This window comes from Myripristis murdjan, chromosome 9 (genome assembly GCF_902150065.1).
Source record: "Myripristis murdjan chromosome 9, fMyrMur1.1, whole genome shotgun sequence".
In the NCBI taxonomy this organism is placed as follows: Eukaryota; Metazoa; Chordata; class Actinopteri; order Holocentriformes; family Holocentridae; genus Myripristis; species Myripristis murdjan.
The window spans coordinates 19,433,413-19,449,747 of record NC_043988.1 but is presented as its reverse complement, the minus strand read 5'-3'; the positions used below and the strand labels follow the sequence as shown (position 1 = coordinate 19,449,747).

Below are 16,335 nucleotides of genomic sequence, written 5' to 3'. Positions count from 1 at the left end.
TCCTGCTAGCATCCTCCCACCTTTCCTGTCATTTTCACTGTGGGCAATATGATAAAGTATAATAACAAGAAAGATGCAAATATAAAATATGGCCCAAAAGCATTTTAGCTCTACGGTTGGTTGTTCACAGGGAGAGAAAATGTGATATTAACGTCCCATCATCTTTCATCTGTCTCTCATTTATCTTTTGCATAAGCAGATCTAATCTTTTCATTTATGCTTTGACATAGAAAGCATTTGCCTTGGGTCAGATACGGTTCAAAATCCAGTTTTCATTTTCTGTGTCAATTTACCCTGAAATCATCTTTAATTTGTACCTTACAATGGCACAGAGATGTCCTTTTTAAAACTAACAAGCTTATGAAACACTTGCTGTAACCTAGAAATTATTTAATTACATTTTAATAGATTTTGGTTATCAGTGTGCAAGTGTTTTAACCTTTGAGCTTAACTTTGTCAGCAATGATTGTGACTAAGAAATGTTCAGTGCAACAGTCTCTGGATTATTCAAATGTATTCCCAAGGATGCCATCGTGCCACTTCAGTGTTGCACCTTTAATGTGTTGCATATATGTGCTGTAAATATATTGTCATGTCTAAGAACAGCGACAGACACTGCAGACACTGCAGCTATTGGCTAATTAAATAACTCATCAAATGACCATTCAAGACAGTCAAACAGGTAGGTCAGTTATCGCCACTCCTTTATAATGGAGCTAATTCAAAGAGTAGGCTTCAAAGAATGCTTAATATCATTAGCGGGGAAAAAAAAAACAAAAAAAACAGTGACTATAGGAGTAGTGATCAATGTCTTTACTGTAAATTTGTGACAGAAAAAAGAGCACACAGCCATGATTTTCCTCTAATCAGCTGCCTGCATGAAAAAAGAAAAAAGCCAATCAGTCAGCACATCACTCTAATACATTTGAAGTTTAAAAACTCATTATTCACTAGTTATAAGCTGCCGTAAATAATAATAACTGAAATAATAATAATAATTGAACTGTAAAATTAGCTGTGATGGCTCTAACAGTTGATAAAAAATACAATACAAACTACTTTGTTTCTGGTAATTTTTTAAATGGCAATTATACACACACACAAACACACACACACACACACACACACACACACACACACACACATAAATACACAGACATATATATCGATACTGATTGCTGATTACTGATAAAATGTTTGTTTTTATCACAATTTATCTAAAATCAATCAATCAACATCTTTGGAGAAAGTCCTTCATGCTTTATCTTGCACTGCAATAAAACACTGACTGTTATATTTTGAACTCTGAGAAGTTAATCTCACTGCAACCACACCTCATTTCAGCTAATAACCTCACTGACGTTAGAGTTTAATAATTGAAAATAAGTCTACTCATTATCAATTATACATTCAACAGAAATTGATATATCCATACATATTCATGAAAAATCCCAGAATATGAACTGAAATGGGCTGACCTTTAAATTGACCTTTTACCGTGCTCCCCTCTCACCTCTGAACTTTGAACCCTGAGGGGCTCTAGGAAGTGCGGGTGGGGATGAAGGTGTTGGGGGGGGCTCCACCAGAAGCCTTGGGGCCCTTTAGGTGGCCAGGGGCCACAGGGGGGCAACTGCAGGAGCCAAGACGGTTGCTAAGAGTAATATTGAAGGTGCCCTTCAGTACCGTGTGCATGATACCTGGACTCAGCTGGAGGAGGAGAGAGAGGAGAGGCATATCTATATCTATATATCCATAGATAGATACATAGACAGATCAATAGCTATACATATATTGTGTATGTGTGCATGTATATGTATGTATGTGTATGTGTTTGTAAGTGTTTACACAAAACTAAAATGAGAAGAAGAAATGAGAGGTCATGGAACACACACACACACACACACACACACACACACACACACACACGGAAATGCATATCAATGTCATGAAATCTGGTTCATGCTCCCCAGAGGATGAACGCTGTCAATTTTGGTGACCTTGTGACCATTCCTCTAGCGCCATCCACAGGCTAAAATGTGAAAGTTACACACAATATATTAAGAAACATAATTGATGGATTACCTTGATATTTAGTGAGTGCATTCATACTTACCAAAGGAAGATTCCTCTTTATTGTGGTGACCCTATGACCTTTCGCCAGGCAGCCCCCTCAGGCCAAACATTTGACTCATACACAACATACAGTATCTCTAAATGTAATGGGCAAGCTGCCAAGTTATTTGCTGAGTGTGCTCATGCTTTTCAGCGGATGAACCCTATCAATTGCTGTCATCTCACTGCCTTCCATCTAGCACCATCCTCAGGTCAGAATTTACAAACCCCAATCTCCTACCACGTGCATTCCCCCGAAGATGCAAGTGGCAGCGGACCTGCACTAGTTAATGTTTGGTGGTTTGTTGTATTTTTTTTCTCCTCTCTGCAGGTTCTGTTTTGTTACTTAATTGAGGAGCAGTGATGGGTGGTTGTCTTCTGATTTGTACTGGTTGGCACAGTATGATTATTGTAATTAATAAAAATGAACAAAGCAGGGACACCTCGACGGTGTTTGGAGATGGGAAAACTCCCTAATAATATTCCCTCATTGAGCAGCGCAATAGTCACATCGACTGTACCTCCTGACAGCGTATTCACATGTTTATTAAGGTCACCTACCTCATTCGTTTAAACAATTTCACAATGTCTTCCAAGATAGTGACAGTTTTTGCATTGAAATTGGTGGCAAGCCAAAGAACCAAGGTGAAAGCTTGATTTACTGTGTCAGGTCATGGACAGATAGAGTTGGTGGTGTAATGAAAATGCAAGAGTGAGAGAGATGGTGGGGAGCGGTGATAAAGAGATGCAGGCAGGCACTTCCCAAAACCTGGAGGGGCTTGTCATATAGGAACAAACACACAACTACTGTAAAGGAGACTGGAGGAAGAGAGGAAGATGGAGTTTCTCGTTTGTACACTCATTAGGGCATGCACACACATGCGCGCGCACACACACAAATAAACATTCACACTAATGCACAAAGAGGCACACGCGCATACGATTTATCACAAGCAAGTCTCTCTTTCTTTCTTTCTTTCTCTGACACACACACACACACAAACACACGATGGAGGAAGTAATCAATGAACAGGGAATGATGCCTGGATGCAACCAGAGATGGGAGATAAAGAGAAGAGCCGGGCAGAGACAGGAGGAAATCAAAATCCATCTCAGCCTCCTTGTTTTACCTCAGTACTGATATAAAGAATTTCTTGAAGCATGAATTTGTTGTTAATTGAAAAAGCACATGCATTATTTTAACAATGCCATTTTTATTTACCAGTGTGGTTTGGTTTTGGTCAGCCAGGATGTTGATGAATTCAAATCTCTCTCTCTCTCTCTCTCTCTCTCTCTCTCTCTCTCTCTCTCTCTCTCTCTCTCTCTCTCTCTCTCTCTCTCTCTCTCTCTCTCGAATACACTTGCCTTTTCCCCCTAATGCACCTTTTTTGGACAAATGAATTTGCTGATGCAGTCTCCCCCCCCCCCCTTCCCCTCTCTCTCTCTCTCTCTCTCTCTCTCTCTCTCTCTCTCTCTTCACTGCAAATTAGTGCTCGCCTCTTTACTAGTGTAACACAAGTAGCCCGTACATTGCAAAATTAGAAGACAAAATGAATTATATTCACCGCAGTACAGTAACAATCGAATAAGGAGAGATTAGGTAAATACTTTGCTGTAATTAATTCATAAGTGTTGCCTGTTTCTCTTTGTGTGATACAAATTTTGCAGCTAAAATTGCGCTGACTCCTCTCACCATATTAATAGACCGGGAAGATGACTGAATGTGGTGCTTATTGATTGATAGAGATGATAAAGAGGACATCTGGCCTTTTATGACCTATTTCTATGACCTGTTTGTTTCCATTAACGCTGACATTGTCAGTGATTTTCTGTCATTCATGATGGTAAAATATTTTGCCATCATTTTGCCACCTTTTAGTCTCAGTTAATAGGTAAAACAGCAGTCTAGTGTTTTTCTGAGATTTGGTGGTGTGAAGCAATTTTCTGATCTTTGTTCTAATATTTGGGCATTGAAGAGTATTGTATTGACAAGAGGAGGTCATTGATTACAGATCCAGGTATAGATCCAGGTTTGGAAAATGAGATAGTTCACATTTCACTTTAGACAAATATTAATTTCTATTAACTATTCAAATTCAGTCGTTTACTTTGTATGTGGATGAATGAAATTCGACTTGACTTATATAAAATAGATCTCTTGCTCTCCCTCTCTCTCTCTCTCTCTCGCTCTCTCTCTCTCGCTCTCTCTTTCTCTCTCTCTCTCACACACACACACACACACACATACACACACACACACACATATACACACACACTACTTTGACCGTCTCAGGTCTTGCCGAAAGGAACAAGAAAAACGCCAACAGCACAAAAATGAGGAAATCCTACATACACTTCAAAGTCTGACCTTTAAGTCACCTCAAACACACAAGAAAGGATGAAATCATTTGTCTACCTCACTCACAGGCACAGACGCAGACATGCATACATGCCGAACATATGCATGCACATACATACACACACACTTACACACATACAGATGCACACACGCACTTAAACCCCCCAGTACTAACTGGGAATTCCCCTTTTCCACCTTATCAAAGTTCATCTCTCTCTCTCCTTCTCTCTCTCTATGTCGCTCTGTCTCTCTGTCAACATCAGTATGCCAGAGTTGCAGTGCTAGGATTTAGGCACATCGGCCGGGCTGCTCAGATCTCTGTATTGATCCTGATGGGAAAGGGGTTGCAGGTTCAACTCTAGGTCGCCCCCGGGGTTGCCCGCGAGGTCGGGGAGATGAGGAAAATCCTTTGGAACTGATGACACCATCGGCATGGCAATGATGAGGGAGATTATGAGATGTTTCAGAGGGTCAAAGGGTGGAGGAGAAGGGGATTCATGCAGCAGGTCGGTGATTACGTCTCTGTGCACACAGGCATGTGCATGTACGTACGTACACATACACACACACATATACAATGTGTCCATGAGAGCATGCAAACTCTCTTTCCCACAATACACCTACTTAACACATTCATATAGAAAAAGAATATAAGTTACATCCCATGTGATAATACACATACATACACACAAAAGTATGAACACATCTGGACATACACACATGCAGCACCTGATACACACACAACATACGCAGACAGATGACTACACAGAGGTATATAAGCAAAAATGTAGAGAGAAGAGATAATGAAATCTGCTGTTACGAGACAGACACAAGAAGTAGAAGGCTTAATTTGATCAGCAGCTAACTTCACAGTGCAAATAGAGTCAAGTGTGCCACAGCAACAACTGTTCCTCTGTTAATTTCCTCTACCTGCTTAATCCTCCAGCAGAGGTGTAACTCTTCACCCTTTTCATGGTTTGACTTGTGCCTCGGATTTTAGGTGTGTTTCAAAGTTTTTTAAAAACTTGAAACTGACTCGGAATTCATGGTCTTTCTTTTTTCAAAGACATAAATCGAGAATTTAATACAAAAAGTTGAATGGGACTTTTGCCAATGACCTGTAAGGGCTGTGCAATGTAGCAGACAGAATGCCATTGAGGAAAAGCCAGTTATTAGGCCTAATGTTATCATTACTGTAATGGTACTGTAATTTCACATGGTGCTCAAGAAAAACAAAACAAAAAAGCTTAATGAGTTAGTACTGTGGTGAACCAGAGTGCTAGGCCTGCTGAGCCAAGGTTTTGTGCAGAAGTGTCCAGAAAGCCAGGAAAAAAACTGGACAGGTAGACACACACACACACACACACACACACACACACACACAGTGTATGCAGTGTAGGTGTGATAACTTGAAATCAAACACAGCATTACATTTTAAATTATAACATAAATCCTCTCAGGCTGTATCATGTATCAGGTCGCAGTGCTTCCCACTATGAAGCAACAGGAAGCAGCAGCACCAAACACTCAAAAGGAGAGGGCACATGCAGAGATATAACTGACGCACCCCGAGGAATGTTCGATGAATGTCAGCAGCGTTTAGGACACCTTCTGTTCTGGCTCTTAATAAATTCACAACAGCCTTGAGCAGAATTTTTGGCCCTGCATGTGCTTTGCCGTTCGCATGAGGTTACATTATAAATTACTAAAGATCAAAGCATTCAAAAACTGCAAAAGCTTGACAAGGGAATTTCCATTGATGATGAATTCGTTGTGTCTTTTCATATTTTAAAAACACTATAGGACGCCCTGGTAGCTCACCTGGGAGAGTGCATGGCATGTTTTAAGGCTAGGTCCTGGGTTCAATTCCAAGCCAAGCTGTTTGCTGCATGTTGCCTTCTCTCTCTCTCTCTCTCTCTCTCTCTCCTTTCCTGTCTCTCTCTGTAATGTTGCTACTGAATAAAGCAGAACCCCCCCCCACCCCCACCCCCAAAAAAAAAAAAAAAAAAAAAAAAAAAAACACTAGCACACTGAAAAGGGCAGGTGCCGAAAAGTTCTGTGCTGTGTGAAACTTGTACATCATCATAATTTATTTCTGTTCGCCTTCGCTGCCTGCTCCATGTGTCTTTTTGCATGCATGTAACCTCTGCCTATCTGTCTCTGTTAAATTAAGCGCAACCAAGGTGAACAGTTGGACAGGAGAATTGTAATCGGGCCGGGCTGTCAGCCTATCTAGAAGCAGGTATCTCACATGGTAAACTTAATGGAAACACTAAATGAGCCCTCACTATGGCCTAATGCTGCTCAAGTGGATGGCTTTGCAGCACACGTTACTCACACCTGTGCACACACGCGCGCGCACACACAGACACACACACACACACACACACACACACACACACACTGACACACTGATGCTGATGTTCAAATAGCTGCTATTACATTACAGTCAACTGCTTCAGAGCACAGGTACGCACACACTTTCAGCTGTTGCCTTTAACTACCCTCTTCACCCACTCACTCACTTCACTCACTTGCTTTCCCACTCTCTTTACCTCTTTCTCTGCTTTTCATTTCGTCTCACCTCCCCCCAACACACACACATTGCTATCGTCCCTCTCTCTCTCTCTCTCTCTCTCTCTCTCTCTCTCTCTCTCTCTCTCTCTCTCTCTCTCTCCCTACCACTCTTCCTGCACTCTCTTATCTTTCTGCCTCTCTGCACCACTTCACACCATCTTTAACTCCATACGGCCTGTGGTGTCACATAGATTCACAGTCACAGAGCTAATTACTGAGACGAGGGCTTGGGCATTCATTCCACAGGAAAGAAAAAAACACAGAGCTTTAAGCTAAATTCAGCCATGCAGTCTCACACTCACAATTCAACGCTTTGGTTCCTGCCGGGCATGAATTAAATTCAAAAAAAAAAAAAAAAAAAAAAAAAAGGAGATGCGTAGTGTAGATGTGTAGGAACTACACATCTTTGTGTCAACACTTGATTTAGTAAATAGTGTATAAAAGGAAAAGGATACACAGTTCCCTAAAAAGTACAGCAAATTGAAAAATGATAATAATAAATTATTACAAGGCCATTTTAAAGAGTAAGTGAAGAATGACTCCAAATCTGTGTAAAATCTAATCTGTGTAATGACAAAAAAACATGCTTCTGAAATTTCCATCTGCTATTGGATGGTATTTGGTGCCAGGTGATGTCACCTCTCTGTGGTGTGCAACAAGTTGTGACGAGAGCAGGCACCAAAGATCAACCAATAATTGATACAAATTTCAGTAACATGTTTTTTTTTTTTTTTTTAGCAGTGGATGACAGGCTTTACTGGCCTCCGCAATCCTCCATTTAATCAATACAGTTAATTGTGCATCTACCAGTTCTAAAAGGATATAAGAATTTACTATTTTCCCATTCCCTGTTGCAGTATATTCCCAGCTCATTTTTAAGAGAATGTGTCTTGTTTTATTGTCATATTGGAATGCCCTGTAACTGTGCTTGTAACAGTGCTTGCGACACTCTCTCTCTCTCTTTTGGTTGACAACCACCACCACCATCTCATTTTTCTACAACAATAATGTGACCAAAATTAATTTAATAATGATATATTGAGGTTAATATTCTACAAACAGAGGCTTTACGTATTACATTGCCTTTAGTGCTCCTATTAGAGGTCTTATTTTTTTCACTTTGTAATGGAATTTCACTCTCAGTTTGGTCAACAGGGTAGTACAACATGCAACACACATTTTTTTAATTTATTATATTTCATTACATTATAGATTTTAGCATATCTGTTCATATTCACAGTTGGAAATATGCAAGCTTGTTTCTGTTTTTTTTTTTTTTTGTTTGTTTGTTTTGTTTTTTTTTTCCTTAATTGGTCATAAATAAAATTACAGGTAGCATTGATAGTTCTTAAAAAGTCTTGAACTGGAGTTTCTGAAATTTCCAGACACCCTGGAAGGTGAGAAAAGTGGAGGAAGAGAGGAAGAAAGTGAGAGAGAGATGAAAGACAAGAGGAAGAAGATAAATACAGAGGTGTACGAGAGGAGAGGAGAGGAGAGGAGAGGAGGTGAGGTTGAGGGGAGGGGGTTATATAAGACACTTCAACAGTTTTACTAGCAACTGTTGGAGAAAAAATCCCACAGCTACAGTTTCCCCTCATAACAGAGAGAAATGGAGCAGAGAGTGGAAAAGAGAGCAAGACAGAGAGGGGCAGGGACAGAGAGGAGCGATAAAGACAGAGAAGAAGAGAAAGCGAAAGAAAATACAGTTAATGGTGATAAAAGAACATCCATGCGCATATAAGGGAGAAGCTGTAAAAATGTAGGTGAAAAAATATGCAGTGCATTTTGCCTTTGCCGCTCAGGTTCAGCACTCGCACAGTGATACACACAGACAAACCCACACATTGAGACACACTATTTAGGTACTGTAATCCCCACAGCTACTTTTTTCCCTGAATAATCAAAAGAAATATACCAAAGGAAAGAGATGGAGGGAGAGGGGGGAGAGCCGGGACAGGGGAAGGCAGCGAAATGAGACAGAGACACTAAACTACATGAGAGAAGAGAGGAGGGAGCGAGGGAATGAGCAGGGAGAGAGAGACAGGAAGTGAAATAGAGACAGCACTGGCTCAGGAATAAAATTACACCCATGATGAACATATCTAGGAACTGTGCAGCAAGCTTGTAAATCAAATTCTATGAATTTATCTTTGATGTTCAACACTCAACATCAGCAGGGACTGGAAACAGCATTAGATCTTTCTATCATCTCCCTTACACATTTACCAGCTGCTGTAACCCATAGCTATAATTCCTATTAAAAACATACTGAAATGGAGCAGACAGAGCGAGAGACATATGCACACACACACACACACACACAGAGAGAGAGAGAGAGAGAGCTGAAACTGACTGGTGCAAGGGAACTGTAATGCACTTCAACCATAAAGTGAGGCTGTAAAATCTATATGTGAAAAAGTACACAGTACATTTGTCTCTGTCAACATTCAAAGGTGGCTGCGTTATACAAAAATATGCTTGATAAAAAATTCACTCACTTTATCTCGCTTAATTTAACCAGGCAGGTCAATTAAGAATGAATTCTCCCACCAAGTGAAAAACCACCACATCATTCAGCCTTATGGTGCATTAGTGCAGAAACAGAGATGGGCTGAAATCACTAAATCTTATTGAAGTTTGGATTTTTTTTTACGTAACAATCAATTTCTTCCACATAGCCTCAAGGTCACAGAGAGAAATCTAATAGATTTCTTTGAGGATCACAATATAAGATGCAGACATGCACACACTCTAAAATCCATACACAGTCATACAGATGCAAACACATACAATTGTCCAAGCACACCCATGCACTCTAACATCCACACACGCACACACACACGTCCACACACTTGTTTATGTTGAAAGCTGACTGTTCAGGGAGCTGTGTAGAGGCGAGTGGTGGAGGTAATACATGACTTTAACAGTGTGTTTACCTGATAAGCGCCAGGTCCAGGGTTGGTGTTCATGGAGGCTTTGAATCGATCCTCTCTGGAGGAGATCAGAGCCTTCTGACATGAGGATTTCACACTGGGGTTGTACTGACCTGGGCCTGAAAAACACACACCCACACAAACACACTCATATATACACTCACAAGCCCCAAAGGTCTCCAATGCATCATTTCACAGTTAACATATGTTCCTGTAAAGTAGAGATGCATTTTTCATTTACTATCGGATTCCAATAGCTGAATTTGGATATCTGTAGGTATTGATAACAGACCTCTTTTTTCTTGAATATTAGTATTCTCATTATTGTGTGCTTGCCTTTAGGCAAACACATCCTATTCTCTTGTATGATTATTATTCCACCAAACTTTGGCACATAACTCCGCCCTTTGGTCCATAACAAATTAATTGGTTAATTTTTGCTAGACTCTGTGTTGCATACATTTTGTGCTACAGACACGCACAACATATGAAAAATCTGCACCTTGTTGACAAAAAGTGGGATATTTCTAAGCGATCCGATTTACCAATTTCTTGCAATTGCAGTTTAACGGCGATTGTGGCGGAATGTTCAGAAGAGGGAGCTAGAGAGCAGTTCCCCTCTCACTGACAGAGGCAGGGCCAGTGGCCACTAGCACTGCTGCCACTACATCCCAGCAACCACCGCACACACCTTAGCAAGTGCCTAGCAACCACCCCAAATACCATAGCAACCACCTTGCAGTGCCTTAGCAACCACTCAAAACACCATAGCAACCACCTACCAACATCCTTTAAACCATTAGAAGAACCATAGCAATACCCTACCCTTGTTGGTATTGTGTGTAAGTTAGCCCTTAATAAACCACGCAGCATTTCTTAGTCAACTGTTATGGGCTTTTTAGCAACAAACAACAAAAACTGCATGCAGCTGCGCACCACCTCTTACAGCATCCTATGTGAGAGGATAAACTGCATCGGACTGACCTGCGGGTCCATATATAACCACAACAATGACTGCAGTGCTTCAGCTGAAAAGCAACACAAACGGTATGCCCCCTAAAAACTGTCTAAAATGTGTTACAAATGTACAAATTTGTCTACTAGCAAAGTAAATATTGCATCCAGTTGTGGTTAGAAGACCCGTGAAACAGGAGTGGCAGATCATCAGTTTAGTTTTGTTATGGCGGCAAGAGCAGCAAGAGAGCAGGCGTACATCCGATATACAAGGATACAAGGATACAAGGAAGGTTATTGGTCATTATACAACAGGTTGAATAATGAAATTAATGTGTGGTTCCCTCTTGATTGATTAATTGATTGTATAAAAAAATAAAATTATTAAACATGGAGGAGTGCAGATGGTGCATTTAGTAGTCTCACAGCCTGAGGGAAGAAGCTGCTCTGAAGTCTGGTGGTACGGCAGCGGATACTTCTGTATCTTTTTCCTGACGGCAGCAGGATGAACAGGCTGTGGCTGGGGTGGGTGTCGTCTTTTAGTATCCTTATGGCTCTGCGCAGGCACCTCACCTCCCCGATATCACTGAGGCTTGGTAGATGGGTACCAATGATGTTTTGGGCAGTTTTAACCACTCGTTGCAGAGTCTTCCTGTCCTGGGCCGTGCACATCCCATGCCAGTTTGTGATGTTTCCAGTCAGGATGCTTTCAATCGCTCCTTTGTAGAAGCTGACAAGAACTTGGCATGGGAATTTTGCTTTCTTAAGTTTCCTTAAGAAATACAGCCGTTTCTGAGCTTTTTTAACCAGGGCAGAGATATGTGAAGTCCATGACAGGTTCTCTGTTATGTTGATTCCCAGGAACTTGAAACTGCTCACTTGCTCCACCTCAGCTCCATTGATGTAAACAGGGTTGTGTGTTTTTGCCTCCTTTTTCCTCAAATCAACTATCAGCTCTTTGGTTTTGCTGAAGTTGAGCAGTAAGTTGTTTTTTGTGCATCATTCTGCAAGATGGTTGATTTCCTCCCGATATGAAAACTCATTATTGTTGGAGATCTGGCCAATGATGGTGGTGTCATCCACGAACTTCACAATAGAGTTCTCTCTATGTCAGGGGTTGCAGTCGTGGGTGTACAGCGTGAACAGGAGGGGGCTGAGCACACAGCCCTGGGGCGCTCCGGTGTTGAGCACTAGAGTGGAGGAGGTGAGACTGCCAATCCAAACTGACTGGTGTCTGTTTGTGAGGAAGTCCAGTATCCAGTTGCAGAGAGTGGTACTGATGCCCAGAGTATTGAGTTTTCCAATCAGCTTCATGGGGGAGATTGTGTTGAAAGCTGAGCTGAAATCAACAAACAGCATTCTGGTGTAGGTGTTGCTTATATATATATATATATATATATATATATATATATATATATATATATATATATCCAATGAGTAAATTACTTCAGTATAGGTACCGGATACTGATTTTGGAACAGATCAGTCTAAACTAAATACAAACTACTAAAAAGGTCAACCAGCTGAGTATAGCATTGGCTGGAGCTCATATTCTTCTGGGGCTGCCTTTGTAAAAAATGAATGCCTTCATGTTAATATAAGGCATTTTAGATAAAAGTGTCCCGCACATTGCATACTGTATTATTCATACACACACATAGACATGCCCACACACACACAATTACATGCTGGTATAAGTACATCCACGTACATACACACATGGATACAGGCAAGCACAGAAACATGCATGCAAACACATAAACAGACATAAAAGTGCCATGTTGAATAAAAGAAACAAAGTTCTTATGAAACCATTTTCATTTATGGAGTGACATTTGAATTAAATGCTGGAAGATCAAAACCGTTCCCCAAATGAATAAGCTAAGCCTAGGGGCTTCAGACATTTCACAGCATTGTTTCCATAAACCTTTTTTTATTTAAAACCTAAACCTGAACCAAAGTGCCGCTGTCAGGTGAAAATCTTTTATCTTGAAACACTCAGGAATTTCAGGAATTATGAAAATAACCCATTAGATTTCTCATTAGCATGGATGCATTTCACAACTTTTACAGCTTAAATTTGAAATGTTTTAATGGACCCCAGGGCTGTGGAAACTATTCAGTGCAAAATGGACTGTGATAAGACAAATTCAGGCAAAAAAAAAAAAGAAAAGAAAAAAAATCCAATACTGGAGTTACAGTTTTAAGACTGCAGCAGGTGCTTGCCTGACCCCACGGCTAACTGCAATCAGCTTATGACTACAGAAACATAGGGTGACTTTCAAAGTTACACACAAACATATACAAAATACACACACACACACACACACACACACACACACGCACACACACACACAGATACACTGCATTATAAACACTCATTTACCTTGAGCTATCACTAATGTCACAAACCACTATGACTAACATTGCAGCTCCATGAATATTTGTGTACGCGCATGTATGTGTGTGTGTGTGTGTGTGTGTGTGTGTGTGTGGCCTGAATATCTTGAATAGTTAAATACCTTCCCTATTAAGTGGACATCAGCAATGGAATCACAGAGGAAGGAGCACAATGAGGAATATAATGATAATGTTTGATATAGGCCTATTCATAAATGCAAATTAAATGATGGGCCAAATGATTTCCTGAGTGTGTGTATGCATGTCCATGTGTGTGTATGTCTGTGTGTTTCTGTATATGTGCATGAGCAGGTTCAATCATGTGTGTGTATGTGTATGTCTGTGTGTGTGTGTGTGTGTGTGTCCACATGTGTGTTTTTGTCTATGTGCTTCGGTGTGTGTGTGTGTGTGTGTGTGTGTAAGAGGGAGAAACACTATTGCAAACAGTCCAAATCTATTTATATGCAAATTGGTTTTTGGTTAAACGGTTTGGGGTGCCTCATGGGTTGAGTCCCTTGGCGAAATGGGGCAGGTCATAAATTATCCAAGTAAGTCATGAATCTATCAATTTTGAAACAACATTTTTCAATGAGAGTGTAATTGAGGTAAATATTGGGTTAGGGGCCCACAGAGATGGAGCTAATTGGAGTGGATGATGATGAAAGGGTGCGGCCATATTATAGTTTTGGCAAAAGCTCAGCACTGAGAAGGGTCATAGCCAACATAGCCAATATTTTGGATATTCATGGACATATACTATACTATTAATAGATAGATAGATAGATAGATAGATAGATAGATAGATAGATAGATAGATAGATAGATAGATAGATAGATAGATAGATGCATCTATTGCCAATGGTAAAAGTTTACCATTGGCAATAGATGCATCTGTTTTCAAAACATTGATTTAGCATGTTTTTCTTTTTTCTGTAGTCTTTCAAATACAACATTTTTAGAGAGTTCTGAATGGCTCCAGTTAACCTCATGTCCATTTTGCAGTAGCAAGGCAGAATTAATCACTGAAACAAAATCATATCTCAGAAACAAGGAGGCATAGAAATCTGATTATCTATAGATAGGTTTTGACCATGAAAAGTTCAGTGTATGTTCCTCAGCAGGCAACCTTGTTGACTGTCTGCGCCTCAAGTTTTTCGCACAGTCTGTATGCAGTGAATGAACTTCTGGTAACCTGTTGACTGCACTGCCTACAGCGCATGGATTCACAGCAAGTCCACACACCTGTCTGCACATCTATTAGTGGAGTGAGCTCTCCATTTAAAAATCATCGCGCTCTGTGTTTATGCGAGACGCCCCACTGTCCACTAGCCCCGACCACACACCTGATCCAAACACAAACACAGCAGCTCATAATGACAGTCAATAATGCAAATCTGAAATTGATGGAGTGACTCCTATTTTATGCTGCACACAGCAGAAAAGCAGCCAACAGGTAATTGTTAGTCACAGCTTTTCTGGTGCAGCAGTGTCACACTGCCAATTAGCATGTCAGGGACACGATTTTGAGCATTCTAACAAATTTGCTGTTTTCCAAGTTGTTCTCTTGTCAATTGTTAACATTCTGTTGCCACTTTGGCTGTAAATGTTAACCTTTCTGTTTCAAATGCAAGCCCCTCTCTCACTGTTCATTGTTGAAAATCTATGAAATAATAGCAACTGTCAAAAGGGGTGAGGCCTCAAAAGCACTTGTTATAGCTTCATACCATGCTCGACAGTAAGAAAAGATGCCAATGTTTTTTTCCACCTATTCATATCTTTGTATCTTCTCCCTCTCACTGCCTGTCTCTTTCCCTGTCATATGCACCTCTCTGCTGGATGTGTGCTTTTGCATGCTTGTGTGTGATACCTGGTACATTGGGCTTCTTTGGTAGGAAGGAGGCCTCCCGCGGTGCAGCAAAGAGGAAGCAGCTCTGCCGTCTCTTGGCTCCATCGCTTCGTGGTTGTGAGGAGGTGTGGCTGTTAGCCTTCCCAAACGCCTTGCTCACATTGTAGCTGTTTGGAGGAGGTGAGTCCTGCAGGGAGTGGAGGAGAGGAGAGGAGAGGAGAGGAGAGGAGAGGAGAGGAGAGGAGAGGAGAGGCCTCGTGAGTGGATAAATTATATGGAATGTTCATTTTGTCTGCTGGGAAGGTCCCCCTGGTTTACATGACTATACCAAACAAACACACACATTTACACACAATTATGCTGGAATAAATTGAAGGGGGTGAGGTGAACCGAGAGGTTGAGACATGGTGTCACTCGGCATTGTCACCAACTCCCTGGGAAATGACTGATGCACAATCACATACACGCGCATATACACATGCAAGTACACATATGCATAGATGCACACTCATTATGCATTAAAAATAACCCTTTCCCCCATCACTTATCAGAACACACTGTAAGACTTGTTACAATATCACACAACAAACACACACAGTCAAGAATGCATAGAGATGCACAGACACAGGGCCACTCATGCACATCACTCTTCTCCAGCCACATGCAAATGCACCCGCTCCTTAACAACTCCTGAGACCTAACCTCTGAGCAGTCATTATGCAGCAACTCATAGAGGTGGAGCACAATCACAGAAACTTTGCTCTTTGCAACAAAACTACCTAGATATTGTTTGTCTGTCCAGAATTGAAAAAAAAAAAAAAAAATGTTTTCACCTTGAACTCCGGTTACATAAATGGCCTGTTTGCTGAGGCCTCCATTAACTCCTTACTCAATAATGAAGTGCTAACAATGAGGTGCTAAGCGAGGGGGGCAGCCCATCTGAAACCAACATGTAAACAATCCCATAGAAAACAGTTGCAAGTGAATAGCAATCTGTAAAGGGGAATGAAGGAGTCGTGTTACCTGGCTGGAAACGACCAGCAGCACCATCGCTGCAGAAAAATTTGAGTTACTGGGGATTTGTCTTGTCACTCGGCCTTTGAATAATTGATGGCAAAGGCTGAATATAGCTGCACGATTCATTTATCCTAAAC

At 40.9% G+C, this 16,335-nt stretch overlaps 1 protein-coding gene across 1 annotated transcript in view; it reads right to left on the bottom strand.

Moving 5' to 3' along the window:
* Positions 1 to 801: 801 nt before the first annotated feature.
* The window catches only part of stpg2 (sperm-tail PG-rich repeat containing 2), a 73,952-nt gene continuing 58,418 nt past the window's right edge, over positions 802 to 16,335 (bottom strand). Inside the window, exons 11-14 of the mRNA XM_030060282.1 lie at positions 15,203 to 15,368; positions 9,985 to 10,100; positions 1,514 to 1,707; positions 802 to 874 (exon numbers count right to left, since the gene is read on the bottom strand). Coding sequence (XP_029916142.1) covers positions 1,540 to 1,707; positions 9,985 to 10,100; positions 15,203 to 15,368 — 450 coding nt within the window. The 3' untranslated portion in view covers positions 802 to 874; positions 1,514 to 1,539. The remainder of the gene's footprint in view (positions 875 to 1,513; positions 1,708 to 9,984; positions 10,101 to 15,202; positions 15,369 to 16,335) is intronic.